Source organism: Marmota flaviventris, chromosome 13, assembly GCF_047511675.1.
Source record: "Marmota flaviventris isolate mMarFla1 chromosome 13, mMarFla1.hap1, whole genome shotgun sequence".
Taxonomy (NCBI): domain Eukaryota; kingdom Metazoa; phylum Chordata; class Mammalia; order Rodentia; family Sciuridae; genus Marmota; species Marmota flaviventris.
Window position 1 is genome coordinate 39,642,061 of NC_092510.1, and position 15,050 is coordinate 39,657,110.

At 40.2% G+C, this 15,050-nt stretch overlaps 1 protein-coding gene across 2 annotated transcripts in view; it reads right to left on the bottom strand.

Annotated features, from left to right (window-relative positions):
* Positions 1 to 619: 619 nt before the first annotated feature.
* The window catches only part of Glis3 (GLIS family zinc finger 3), a 419,818-nt gene continuing 405,387 nt past the window's right edge, over positions 620 to 15,050 (bottom strand). For both annotated transcript variants that reach the window (XM_071600430.1, XM_027943102.2), the window contains exons 9-10: positions 1,414 to 1,596; positions 620 to 756 (exon numbers count right to left, since the gene is read on the bottom strand). In XM_071600430.1, the coding sequence (XP_071456531.1) occupies positions 620 to 756; positions 1,414 to 1,596 (320 nt within the window). The remainder of the gene's footprint in view (positions 757 to 1,413; positions 1,597 to 15,050) is intronic.

Sequence of the window (15,050 nt, forward strand, 5' to 3'; positions counted from 1 at the left end):
AACAAGTCTTTAAAATCCAAGAACAAAGTAGAAAGCTGACATATAAAAACTTATTTTGTCATTGGAGAAATACTGAGAAGCAACCGGTTAGCATGAGAATATCTAAGAGAAGAGGGAAACCCAGGGAGTTGCCATGTGTTGAGACCATACTGTGCTTTGGAAATGGATTTCCCTCCTTGTGCCCCAGCAGCCACGAGGGAGAACACTGGGTGAGACAGCTCGATATGCCCCTGCTAATGGGCTGTCCTTCCCTCTTTGGAGTTTTCAGCAAGGGTTACCCCCAAACTACTTTTTCATATGCACATCATTTCATTGGTGTCCTTTGAGGGCTGACATCCAGGAAGTAACAGGTATCCAGTAGAGTGAGACTCTAAATTCCCTTTCAGAAGACAGTCCTGCTGGCCACCTGGTCCAGCAAACCCAGAGAGAAAAAGGAGCAACTGCAAATATTCTTGTAAAGCCAGCTCTGACCATCTAGTCCTGCCTTCCAAAGACAGTGACCCTACAGGTCCCACTGATTTGGTTGACATCCTTCTTCGTGCACTCTGTAAGAGTATGAGAACAAAAGGTGGCAAGCAACCAAAAGGTTCTGGATGTGCAGCAGAGACCAGGGATGCTTCTAGCCTTCAGTATAGACAGAGGAGAGCTGGCTAGGACAACGGTCCACAGCACTGATCTGCAAGAACGTGTTGTCTTCAGGCCCATTGCGAAGAGACTCCCCAAAAAGGCTTGAGGAAGCTGAAGGCAAATCATACACTGGAAGAGAAAGAAGGCAAGAGGTCAGTAATGCCAGCCATGCTACACAGGCCAGTTGTGCAGTACAATAATATAGTTCCCTACATGCTGGCTGGAGGCCGATGAGGCCACAATGCTAGCCTGGTGTAAGCCCTTCAGCAGGTCCCTGTCCTTAGGAACAAAGATGGAGGGAGGTGTATGAGGGATCCAGGGGGCAAGCAAATATCAGGAGAAGAGTGTGTAGGAAAGATATGTGTGGGTAGGTCTGGAGAATGGATGGGCCTAAGCCACTGGGGCTCAAATGTCATACTTGAAAGAAGAGTTTGTTCTCTATGCCAGTTGAAACTATTTAAGGTACTTGAGCAAGAGGGGGTTGTACTTTGTCCCTAATTTTTGGAACACAGTGCTCAAGGTAGTTTGGAAAGCAGAACTATAGAGATGGAGAAGTGACTGGGAATTGTATGTCCATTGCCACAGTCTGGGAGAGATGATGGCAACTGAAATGGAGCGTGGGTGAGGCTGAGATGGGATGGAGATGGGAGCCCTTTCAGGGGTACCCCAGCGAGGATATGAGGTTCTCAGGTGCTGGTCAAGGCTGGTCCAGTCCGGTCACAGGAAACCCATCTGGTCTTTTCTGCCAGTTGGCCCGAGTTTCTAAGTCAGAGATACCCAACACACCTGCAATGCCTGAGTGAGTCGAGAAGGCTCTGTGGAAAACATCAAAGCCAGCCTGGCCCATGGACGTGGGGACCAGGCAGTCCTCAAAGGAAGGCACCACACTGCAGGAGCTGCCAGGAGGCACAGTTCTCTGGGAGTCGGGGTAATGCGGGGGGCAGAAAGTCTGCAGCTGTCCATAAAATCCTGAAATGCAAGCAAGGCACTGAGTTACTCCAGGGCACAAGATCATTCCATCCCAGCCAGAACCTCACTCAGCCTGGGTTCATATAAATAAATGCCTTTACCTCTTGGGGCCATTTGTAAAATCTTCCACACAAGCTTCTGGAACATAATTTTGGCTGAAGCTCTTTGACTGCAGAGGGATTTCAAAATGTGTAGGCTTACACAATTTTAGTTTGTACTTTAGTATCCAAAGCAGAAGGGCTTCTTACCTACCATCAATTCTTCAAGAATCCTGGATACCTAAAGCCTTACCTCCAGGGAATATTCCCACCCCAGGTCTTCCCATCTGGTTTTGAATGCATCTTTGTTAATGTCCTTTATCCTATGTTTTATTTTGTTTTTCACATTTCGCAAAATCCTACAGAAAGCTCTTAAGAAGGCTCCCCTAACACACAAACAACAACAAAAACAACAAAATAGATCTATTTATCCATCTACCTGTCTTTCCAATGGATAAGATTCATATTTATATCTTCCTAGTTATTTTAAATAGGTACATAGGACTCCATGGTTGGATATACTATACTTCACAATTATTATTGTTGATCTTTGTAGTAAGCTGGAAAACTGAAAGTGATTACATAATAAAAAATATGAGGAAAGACTTCTTAATACTTGAGAATTACCATCAATCTATTGATGATCCTACTTCATCTATCCTCTTCAATTTTTTCTTCCCCCCTCAATAAAAATTTTTCTTGGTTCCCTAAGTGGTCCTAGTCTGTGGCTCTCCAAAATCTTCCATAATTCCTTACCTTTTTCTTCTTTCTCTTTGCTTCATGATACATTTGAATCAAGAGATTATTTTCTTGTAGTGTAATGTGCTTTTAAAAATATAATAATGCAATTTTAATTCTACACTTTAATGGGGGGAGAGCCGCAGCTCTGCTGCTTTCTAATGCTACATTTCATTGTGCCTGTTTCCTCAACTGTAAAATGTGAATGTCATAGTCTACTTCACAGGGCTATTGTGAAGATTAAGTGAATCACTGGATAAGGAAGTCTACCTAGAAGTTTTAAAGTGCTTTAGAAATGTCAGTTTATTATTGATATTCCCATTCTGTCTTTGATAGAAAAAGTGAAGGCATTAATAGAGAAAGTGCCCCAGGATCTCATCCACAAACACTACATCATGGACATCACAGAACCAACTCATGGACTTTGGAGCCCTGGTCCTGAATGTCTTTTTCCACTAGATTTGCCTCTTCTTAGGGCTAGAAGGCTTTATGCCTGTAAAAGTAATCTGAGCCACCCGTGCACATGTAGGAGTGGTGCTATTTGGGTTGTTCTTAGCTGTCTTTAAGTAAAACCTGGATGCACTGATGCATCTGGCCTACTGCACTCACCAATCTTCTCACTGCTCTTTAGGACCCTCAAGTAGCCTGAGTAAGTGCTCAGATCACACTGGTCTGGGAGGTGTATTCTCTGGTTCCTATGAACATTAACAAAGAATGTGTACTTAACTGCTCCAGAGACACAGACAGGCCCCCTGGGAGTTTATGATCCAAAACAGATCAAATGCAGATTTATGCACAGGGTACACTCAGAAGCTAAAATAATAATATTTTTTATAAGCAGACAATAGCCCACCTTATATAGAATTGACAGAAAAAAAATCCACATAAGTTTTGGGGGATGATTTAATACTTGCTAGCAATATAGACTACGAAAATACCTAAGGAAATTCCATGTCCAGGAAGGAGAAGAAGGGGAAACTATTGACTGTTCTCTCTATGATTCCCAAAGGACTTTGTATGATCTCAATAGACAAGACAGGCAAAGGACCCAAATAGAACACTCATAAATATTCATATAATTGATCAACCAACATGAACAAACTGCCAACCCTCAAGCTATCAAAGAAATAAAAATCAAAACATCAATAAAATGCCACGTTCTACCTATCACATTAGCAAAGAGCTCTAGAAACTGTTGTTAGTGCTGATATATGAGTGCTGAAGAAGGTACAATGCCACAGACATTGCAAAAAGTGTATTTTCCCCAATTCTTTTGGAAAACAATTTTAAAACCTGTATGTAGAAATATCCCAAGAGTATACATTCTCTTGGATTTGGAATTTTACTTCTGAGAAAGTATCCTAAAAGTATAACTATGAAAAAATTCTTCATAGAGATAGACATCACATAGCTGGGTGCGGTGGCACACTCCTATACTCCCAGCAGCTTGGGAGGCTGAGGTAAGAGAATCACAAATTCAAAACCAGTCTCAGCAATTTTGTGAGGCCCTAAGCAACTTAGCAAGATCCTGTCTCTACATAAAATACAAACAAGGGGCTAGAGATGTGGCTCAGTGGATAAGTGCCCCTGGGTTCAATCCCTGGTATTATACAGAGAGAGAGAGAGAGAGAGAGAGAGAGAGAGAGAGAGAGAGAGAGAGAAAGAGAATGAATCATCATACTGCTAATGAGCATAACAGCATAACAGAAATTACAGGGGCCAAAATGACCACAAGAGAATGGTTAAGCAAAGAGTGGCACGCTTGCATAATAGGAACATTAAATGGCCATTAAAAGAAATTTTATAGGGAGTATTTAATAACATGGAAAAATCATTATAAGATTCAGATTTTTTTTTTAAAGCAAGATACAAAATTGAACATAAAGATTAGGCTCAGTCATGTAGAAGTGTTCACAGCATAAAAATTACAAAATGTCACGTCTCTAGATATTTTTTTGCCTTTATATTTTCCTGAATTTTAATAATGATGAAGAGCAAGTACTGGAGCCAGACTTCCTGGGTTCATATCCAAGCTCAACTATGTAACTGTGATCTTGGTAAACTATTTAGCCTCTTGAAGAGTCTCTGTTTCCTAATTGGTAAAATGGGATTAACAGCAGTAAGTACAGCTCAGTGGGTTATTATGAAGATCGAATGAGTTAATATTTACATATTATATAATTTTTATCACTAATTAATAATTTTATATATTTTAATAATACAATTCACATAATGTATATATTTGCTGAACAAGTAAAATAAAATGCAAAATTGTTTTTCAGTGATAAAGTTCTCGAAAATAAGGTAAATTTTATTAAGGAAAATGAAATTTCCAAAAAAGCAATTGAGTCCTTCAACAATAACCAAATATAAGAATAGACACAACAGAAGGCATGTGGCACAACCCCAATATGGGATTAAGATTTCAACATTATATTTTTAAAAGGAGACTATACTCCAAGAAAATGGAATATTTTTGGTCCTTCAGAGACCTGAAGCTATATTCTTCTTGCCTATGGTTCCTAGATCCTGCACTAATTGACCCACATCCACTATTTGACACATGCACTAGTGAGAGTCCAAAACAGTAACAAGTCTGAGTGGTTTGAAGGAACCAGAAATTGAAGCTGTGTGGTTTGGGGAGTTCCTTGAATTGATCTTGACTTTGGATACCTGTTTGTTAGACACATGTAAACACAGCATACTCATTAGGAGGAAGGCACTTCCATGAACCATTCGTAGTTGACCTATTACAATGTAATCTCTCCTCAATGAGCAAAATAATGATATTTGCTATCTGTACGCCTATGTGGCTCTCAAAATCATCACCCATAAATTCCCTGATAGCAGTCCTCAGTGTGATATTCTCCAAGAAGAGAAGACATTTTCCACTAAATTCCCCCAACTCCCCAAATAGGGAGATTAATCATTCAGAGACAGTGATAGAGACATTCACTAGCCTTTTGTGAAAACCAATCCATTCTCCCCTTCTTATCTTCTTTCCTATTTCTGAGAGTGATCAGAGATGTCATATGGCTCCAATCTATATTTGGGTGTTACAGTGTGTGTAAGTTTAAAAGGTCTGTGACATGGTAAAATATATGTAAGGTTGTTCAATATTAAACCCAACTTTCTGGACTCTATCTCCCAGTCTGCATTTGAGTGAGGAGGGCAAAGTAGACTGTAATTCCTGTCTCTGGGTATCTTGGCCGATGTGAGAAACTGTTAAAATCAGAATGGCCTCACAGTATGTTTTATCACTCTAACAGCCAACCCAAGAAAAGAAAATCTTCCTTGTTAAATCCTTCCAAGTAACCAGTTACTAGAGATGCCAAATGCACTGGTGTGGATGGCTGTGGTCACTCAAAATCAAAGAGTTTTAACACATTCTCTTCCAGCATATTTCCATAAAACTAATGGAATTTTTGAAAAATTCCATTAGGATCTTGCCACTCACACAAACCTAGAGAAGGAAGGTCTAATACATTTTCTGATGAATGGTTCCTGTATTTCAGTGGTTGGATTTCATGTGGCAAGTTTGGAAGGAACATGACTTCTCGGACCCAAAGCAAAATGAGGCAAGATGTTAACACATTTCGTGAGCCTGAAACCTAAGAGTGGTGGCAGGGTCAGCCAATCTGTCAGGCAGTCAGTCAACAGTAGCTGTTAAGTGCCAGTAAGGGCACTGTTGGAGAGACCAAAGAAACCAAAGGTGATACCTTGTCCTGGAGGACTGATGATATAGTTGGAGTGAGAACACACACATTTATTAATAGCAAATGATCGTACACATAAACATAAGTTGGCAATAAATGTTAGTTGTCACATTTAGTTCCAAAATCATCCTCCTCCTTCACTTCAGAAGTTATTTTACCCCCAAGATTGGAAGAGGGGAGGAATTTGCAAATAAACTCATCCTACCTAAATTGTGGTTCTTGAAGATCACGGAGAATCAATCCAGTCCCCTCCTGTTCTCAATTTTGAGGAGTTATTTTTCCCCTTCTAAAAATGAACTTGCTTTTCTAATTATAAAAATACTTAGTGCTAATTATAACAACTAGAAAATGTCAACTAGTATAAATAAAAAGAGGAAAAAAAATCATCTTTATTTCCATGATCCAGAAATGGCCAGATACAGATACATATATACAAGACTGAAAATTATATATTCAATCATATGGTAATATATAGTCAATTATATGGTTATATAATTGTATCATGGTTTCTCCTCTAATACCATCTTAAGAGTTTCCTCACATATCACTAAAATTCATTTTTAAAAGGTTTTTCTCCTTACCTTGTCACATACGCTCAATGATGTCTGTGATAATAGGTGAGACAGAGAGTTCACATTCACTCTTGCTGCTAATGATGACAAAACAGCCAATGAAGCCAGGTGTGGATTTCCTTCCCAAGAGGAAGGAGAAGTTATAGAAGAAAAGAGTTGCATGACTAAATATGACAACAGAAAGGTCATACCTAGGATAGCACTGCCCAACAGAACTTTCTGGAAGGTAGAAATCACCTTTACCTTCAAAGTCCAACAAGTAGCTACATGTGGTTATCAAGCAGTTTAAATATGGCTAGTGTGACTGAGAAACTGACTTTTACATTTTTCCTCACTTTTAGTTATTTCTAATTTAAATAGCTACATGTGGCCTGTGGCTCCTGTGTGAAACACCGTAACTCTAGGGCAGTCTGGCTTCCCAGGTTAAGCAGACTTTGTTTCAGGAATGTTTCCGATTAAATTCTTGAAAGAAAGACACATGATCCCATAAGGGTTTAAATAAAGGCCAAATCTCAGGTCTCAGGGGTCAACAGTTCCTTTGATTTTTCAGAAGAAACATTATCTGATGAATGTGCTTGATGCTCCTGTAGTGTTTGTATAAAATGGGTGTGTTAACAATACCTATTTGTAATCACTGATTAAAGAGGATTAAAAGAGACCATCCCATGTAAAGGGATGAGGATGTGCCTGACACACAGTTCACACTCTAGAGATATTCCTTTTCCTTTTCCTTTTTCCTATTCTTTTAATGACATATTCATTTCAATTTCTATGCTTTTACCCACCTGACAACTATTTACTAAACACTGGTTTGAGTGCTGGGGACACAGTGGCGAATAAAATACAATCCATGCCTTCTTGGAGCTTACATTTCAGTAGGAGAAAAAAATAATAAACATATAAATAAGAAATCAAAATAATGTAATTTCAGATTACATGTGACAATACACAGGAATTTTTCTTTAAGGGATTTACGGAGTTGCAATTTTCTCCTCCATAATGCATTCAAGATATGAAGAATGAAAGGCAACAAATGCAGAAGTTTAGACTATGGTTCCTTTGTTTGACCCTCCCCTGTGATGGCAGGTATAATCAGGAGGCCACCACATAGCTTGCTAAGGATCATCCCTGGCCGAGAGGTCTTCCTGTCTGTGGTACTAAGAAGTTCACGCCTGGGTAGGGAATCAGATATTGGTGGCAGCAGCAGCTTTGGCAGCCCCCTTGGTTTCTTGATGGTATGATTGTTTTCTAGCCAAGTGGAAGGAAGGATGTATATTTACGAGCTTTACAACTCTAATTATTGTTCTGCAGAGACTATAATTTTGTGGGTTACTTTAGGAAGTGTGGAGTTTTGGGCCTTAGTCATTTGATTGCTGCATATACAGGGATATGGATCAGCCCAAGTGGTGAGCAGGTAGGGAAAACTCTAGATACAGGAACATATAAAGGAGGTGCATGACCCCACTAATTGGCTCCTTGGATCCCTTCTTCAACACTTCCTGGGTCTTTGGAGATTCCCCGACTCTGGAGATCTGTGATCTGCTCTTCCATCTTTGTGTGGTATTAAAGTACCTCCTATAAGCCAAGGCCAGGTCAAGGAAAGAGATGTTAGATGGGAACTCCTTGTACTTTCCATGAAATTTGCTGGGACCCTAAAAATGCTCTAAAATATAAAGTCTGGATTTTCTGAAGGTGGCCTGTATGCCATGTTTCTCTGTATTACATGTTCTCTCCACTAAAATATATGTTCCATGAAGCAGGGACCTTGCCTAGTCTGCTTACTGTCATGTCCACAGCACTCAAAATTATACCTGGAATGTCACAGGTGTTACTAAATAAACACTTACTGAAATCCACTCACACTTTGTTCTTGCTCTGCAGATTCCTTGGTTTCATTCACCATTGGGATGCATGGTCAGTGGGTAGGTATGAGGAGGGTTTGCTGAATCCAGGGATTCTGCTTCCCAGTGCATTAAATGGGAATGGGAAGGCAGAGGACAAAGGCAACAGCAAGTGTAAGAAAGATTCCCATGAAAAATGTCCCCTCTACTCACTGGAGATAGGAGATTTGCCTGGGTTAAATAACTCCTTTCCAGAGATTCAAACACTCCCTGCCTAGGTTAAAGCTTGCAATCACTAATAACAGATTAGGAGTTACCCCACTCAACCACACTAAAACAGTCTCTAAAAATATAAAGTTTTGATGGGAAAGAAAAGGGACAGAAAAGGAACAAGAAGATAAATGTTTTCACAATCCCTGGCTCTCCTCATTTCTTCTCTAACACCCCAGCCATTTGTGAATTCCCTTACTCTCTGGGAGTACTTTGTCTGCCCCCTTTGAATATTTGGGTAATCCATGTCAGAAACGCATGAGAATCAAGAAGAAAAACCTAAGTCAGTCTCTGGTAAAGATCCTAAACATGCTCAGACTGTAGTCTCTGGAGTCAAAACCTCTCAGCCAGAATCTGTACATTCAAACCTTACTTCAAGAAGACTCAGGGAATCAGACACGTACCACTCACATGATATCTTCGTAACAAGACATCTTAAAGATTCCTTTTTAGGTATCTGACATTTCTTTCTTGGAAGCAGTCAATTCAAACAAATGTTCCCATTTTATAGACAAAGAAATGGAAGCAGAAGAACTGTTGAATACCTTTTATAACCAATATTTCATTTACATGATACTATGAAAGAAACAGAGGCAAACTCACCTAATCACTTTAATATCTTTAAATACCCAGATATTTGGAATTATTTCTGGATCTAGCTTTCACCTTCACACACGTGGGCAGCAGAACTAAACAGCAATCATATGACTCTTACTGAGTCCAGAGCTTTCCCATCGGAAGGTCCTACCTACTGGCACTTTTGTGGAATGTTCTGGTTAGCATTATACCAGTCACTTAGAATTCTGCCATAGGAAGCAAAGGATCTAGTATTTATTTTCTAGGAGACAAGCATTGTCCACATGTTTTACACAAAAGAATTTCATCCTTAGAACAACTTTTTAGTCAAGTAGTACTGTCCCCAGTTTACAAATAAAAGAACAGAAATTAAAATAACTTATCCAAATCCTCACAGCTTCCACGTTTCAGAACCAGGATTCAAACCCTGGTCTATTTGCTGACATTGTTTATGAAGACCACTGGGGCTGACGCTTAGGGACCAAAGGAATCTCAACAAGATCTAGCCATTTCTGTTCAGGTCCTTTGTTGCCAAATTGTAAGCAAAGTTAATCAGGCTGGGGCCACATGTTAGAAAGAACATTCTTGCTTGTGGGAAGAGTATTAAATCAATAAGCAAAATTGATCAGGTCACCTAATGACTGAAAAATTCTAAAAACCTTTGAGAGTAGAAACAGACATTTCAGGAATTTTCTTATGGCCATTTTTTTTTTCTGATTTTGCCACTACATTATTTCTGCTGATTGCATGAACAACTAGGATTTTAGTTGGATTCCCAGGTGACCCATTAACCAACAGCGTGTCTTAAGAGTAATTCTTTTCTTTTATGAGCCTCTTTTTTGAAAATAATATCCATTTTATCAGACTGTGGAAAACACATATGACTGTGTTTATAAAAGCATTTGGTGTGTTCCGTGGCACCTCAGGAGGCCCATGGAAAACAGCAGCAACTCTGACAGTGAAATAAGCTCAGTGAGGCTGGAGGTCTATGCTGCATAAGCAGCTCACCAGCAACTCTCACACAGACCCTACACCCTTAGGTGTGCAACGATTCTGCACCTCTCGGTGAAATCATCAGTCAGTTGTCATTTTTGCCTTCGCCCCTTGCCGGGGCCATCAATATCATCCATGTCTTCATTTGATCTGAAGCTTAACTAAGTTTCCTCCCCGGAAAGGGCAGAGAAATTGACTCTTTGTTTAAATAATACGGAGTCTATAAACGGGGAAGCTACAGGAACAGCTCACAGACGGTGTTAGGAAGACAGATTTTTCTTCGGGCTGAGAACTGAACCAGCTTGCAAAGTACTGGAGCTATTTAGGATTGACATTTAAGCAACTACTCTACTAAGAAAGGAAAATAATGGAAATAATAACCCTTAAAATTCCATTGTGCCTGCTTCTATTGAAGGAAACCCATAATGGTGCTCTAAAAGTTGGACAAGAGAGCAGTTGCCTGGTCCTGGGCCCTCTGCCCTTGGACAGAGAGGTTAACTTGCAGCTTGAGGACTCCAAGTTGGAAGTCTACCTGGTTCTAAGAAGTGGCGCCATGTTCATCTTCATCTCCTGCCACCAGCTTGCAGGCCATCGGGAGATGAGCTCTGAATACTCTAGGTGCTCTCTCCACATGTTTCTCCTCCAATCCACACCTGGTCTGCAGCAAGCTGGTGACAGCATTGATCACTGTGAAGCACATTCTGGCCCTTGGGCTTTTCAAGTGATTTCCAGAAATGGGGAGGGGAGGAGGCCGTGGACATGCTACAAATATCTGCAAAGGGTTCAAAACAAGGAGATGGGAGTGGGCAGAGTATGTTGCCAAAAGGGACGATAAGGAAATGAGAAAAAGCAGAGTGGGAAGGAAGGCATGTGTAAAACACTCTTGGTTAAAAAATGTAATCAATTTTCATTTAAATACCCCTAAACCACCCAAAACCCTAGTGCTTGGTGGCCTATGGCTTCCAAATTCTCAAAATGATAAGCTGCCAAAGTAAACTAATTGCAATGTGTCTCAGTAATTGCCATGTGTGGATATATACAGTTATAGTAAAATGGTTCAGTGAATCCTGATGGTGAGAATGCACATTTGAAAATTACATTAAATAGAGATTCTCAAAACCCAGAAGACCGGCAGAGTCTAAGATGGATTTGAAAGCCAGATCTGCTATTTACTGGCTATGCGGCTTGAAGAAAACAATGGTCTCTCTGAACCTATGAGTCCTTCTTTATATATGGAGAATAACAGTACTCATAGGCAGCAGAATCCACAGAGGGAAGGGGAAGAAGCACAGAAGACTAGTGAAAGGGATTCAGTGCTCAGGCGCTTATGAGCTGCCACCTGTACTCTCTCACCTACAGATTATACCCAAAGCTTCACAAATTCTGAATACAAACAAAGCTGGAAAGGAAGGAGAGAGGATTTGGACATTTTGCATTTGATGGCAGTATGAAGTGGGTGACCACTGGTTAAGGTTGATAATAATGAGTTGGTATTTTTTCCATAAGAAGGGACCACTCATTGCTGGAATATGTGCACCTACTGGGTGACCAAAGGACCAAATGAAATAATGAGTGTGAAAATAATTTGCTAATGGTGAAACCACTGAAAACTCCAGCACCCACTGTCTAAGCCCAGTGTTACTTATCAACCTACTTTCTCTGATTTACCTTATACAGGTAAATTTTCCCATGGTGGTGTCACGCTCCTTCCCATGATACCCATGTTAGACTTGGAGGTAACTGGACCTAAAGCAGAACAAGGGAAGCACTGTCAAGAATGAAGATTAATTCTATCTGCCCTTGTCTTTTCATGAGGGCCATCCTGGTGCTCTACGGCTTTTAAGTCCTACTATATTTGTAGGACTTCCCCAGGAGGGGGAAGGAGAAGGAAGCTGGAAAGTATTTACCTCTGTCATAGTCAAATCTCTTCTTTTGGATTGCTCTGACTGGGCACCCATGGTGAGGGGGCCCAGGCCAGAGATTTTTAAAGTGGGTGCCAGCAGCATCAGTACCACCTCTTCAAGTTTGTTGAAACTGAACATTCCTGGGTTCTAAGGAAGAATCACCCAGTCAAAACCTCTGGAAGAAGCCTGGAAATGTATGTCTTTAAAAAGGTATTTCTTAACCTGAAATTTGACAGCTTCTAAGAACATAATCAGAAGGTTCACAAACATCTGAAAAATTTTCAAATGAAATCACAATTGGAAAAATAAAGAAAAGAAAAGGACTCCAACTCCACTTGAAATGGAAAAGGCGGGCTCTTCTAATGGGCATCTTTCCCCCTTGGGCTGAGCCCCAGCCCTTTCTGCTGGATCCAGGATCTGAGGATACAGTGATGATGACTGTTCTATAAAGTTACCCTGAATTACACTCTCAGCAGATATATGGGTCAGGATGACTCACCTGGCTCCTCTCTAGTGCCTTTCCTTCACTTGCAAGTTCTTCATCAAGGTGAAATCACATGACCTCATTTGGTGACTCACAAGTCTTGGTCTCATTGTCAACCCTGTACTGATTTTGTGGCCTAGACTTCTGTCAGCTGCAACCAAACTCCCACATTATATCTGCTCTGTGCACTAGGTGACTTATTGCTTCTCTGAATCCAAGTCTGATTATACAATTTTCCAGCATTCTCATCTAAGACTGAGCTCCATGTCATCCTTCCCAGTGAGCCAATCAATGCCTTGATTGTTTCTTCCCCTGAACTTCTGCCTCATAGCTTAATCTCTACTACACACTGAAAGGCCTCCCCAGATCCACTGTTTAGAAAAACATGTTGAAATTAAATCTGGGCTCAAGATAAAAGAGTACAGAAATCTGTATTTGTGGATTTGAGATAGAAGAGTGGACGTCTTATCTGTGAAACCTGACAGATGTCCCTTGATCTCAGGATCCCGTCACCTCCTTCCAACTGCCACCAGGAAACTTGCCTTTTTAATCTTGTCAAACCTTGCAGACGCCAACAATCAATCTGGACAATCCAATTTATGATCTGCCATCTCTGCTCCGCCCCTTCTGTCAAACAGCCTTCATCTCAGTGCTATCTGGGAACACCACTTTGATGTGTGCATCTAGTCTACAGGGTCCTTCCTTTTTTGCTTAATCTCATTCCATTGGACATCAAACTCCTGATTTTTGAGTATGTATTAGGCATCTCAAAATGTGTCAAGTGCTACAGAGAACAAACAGATGACATGATTCCATGGAATATGAGGAATATTCTCTCACTGTTGTGCTTAGAGGCTGTGCTTGCCAAAAAACACACCTACTAACTAATATCACATACCACAGATACCCCTTTGAATAAACAATAGCTCAAGGTGGGCAGGGGTTTTAGGTTGTTTTCTATATTGTTGTGGCTTTAGAAGCCAGGACAGGACTTGCTAGAGTGCAGGAATTAGTATTTGAGAATGAATGAATGAATGGCACCACAACTAGAGACTTTGGTGAAAATACCATGGTGAAAGGATCATCATTGAGTTCAAAGATTATGGATTGTGAAGCTTATTACATAAAATAGCTCATCTGAATTTGAGAATATAATGTGACTTCCCTTTCCATCATTGAAGTTTTTTTTTCTCTTAAGTGGAAGAAGAGAAACTAAGGTGATGAAGATATGACAGCCTCCATCCAGGTAACCTGGAGAAGTTTGCTGCTCTAAGTCACCCTTTTCTGCTGGATGCCAGAGAGGCCACTAAATCTGAAGACAGAAAAAAGAGTGGGAAGGAGAACTGAGTGACTAAACTCATCAAGAGAACACTTTGTGCTCTTTTAGGAAACCATTCAACATCAAAGGACTTACTCAATTACCCTAAACTTCATCTCTAAATAGGGTTAACAATATATATATATATATATATATATATATATATATATATATATATATTTTTTTTTTTTTTTTTTCTTTCTTTCTTCACAAGATTAAAATAAGGTTTAGGCATTCATCCAACAAATATTCTATTGAGTGGTTTCTATTCAATTAACTGGCACTGCCAAAAAATATGTCTGTCCAGTGGCTCAGGAGGCCGAGGCAGGAGGATCGCAAGTTCTAAGCCAGCCTCAGCAAAAGCAAGGTGCTAAGCAACTTGGTGAGACCCTGCCTCTAATTAAAATACAAAATAGGGCTGGGGATGTGCCCCTGAGTTCAATCCTTGGTACCCACCCCCCCAAAAAAAAAAACATATCTGTAGGGTAATTTATAAAACATTTATTGTAATATAAATGCAGATATCGCCACTGAATTCACTGATGCTGATAAAAAACGCTGCATCAGCCCAGATCCATAGATGCAAAGGACCTTGGGTAATTACTTGGCTAATTCAGATTCCCTGAATCATTTTGCCATAATGACAAGGAAATTTAAGAACTTGCTTTAAGATGTGTGATATGAGGTTGGGTTTGGTGAAGGAATGTAGAAAGGGAGGGGGTTGGTGGTTACACTTAAATGATTTAGAAAAATGCTTAAATGTTTTTACTTCAACAAGTTTGCATTGTATAACATCTAGTTCTCAAAAACCTTGCAAAAGAATGAAATGGAGGGTTTAGTCACTGGTTTGAGAGGGAGAATTCCTGTAATCAGAAAGAGCAATGACAAATGTAAGTAAACCAACAAGAAATTCTAAGGTAACTGAGACTGTTTTGCAACATGGTGCAGGGCTGAGCTGATCTGAAGGGGAACACAACAGGCCATTTCTAGCGTCCCACTGTTTT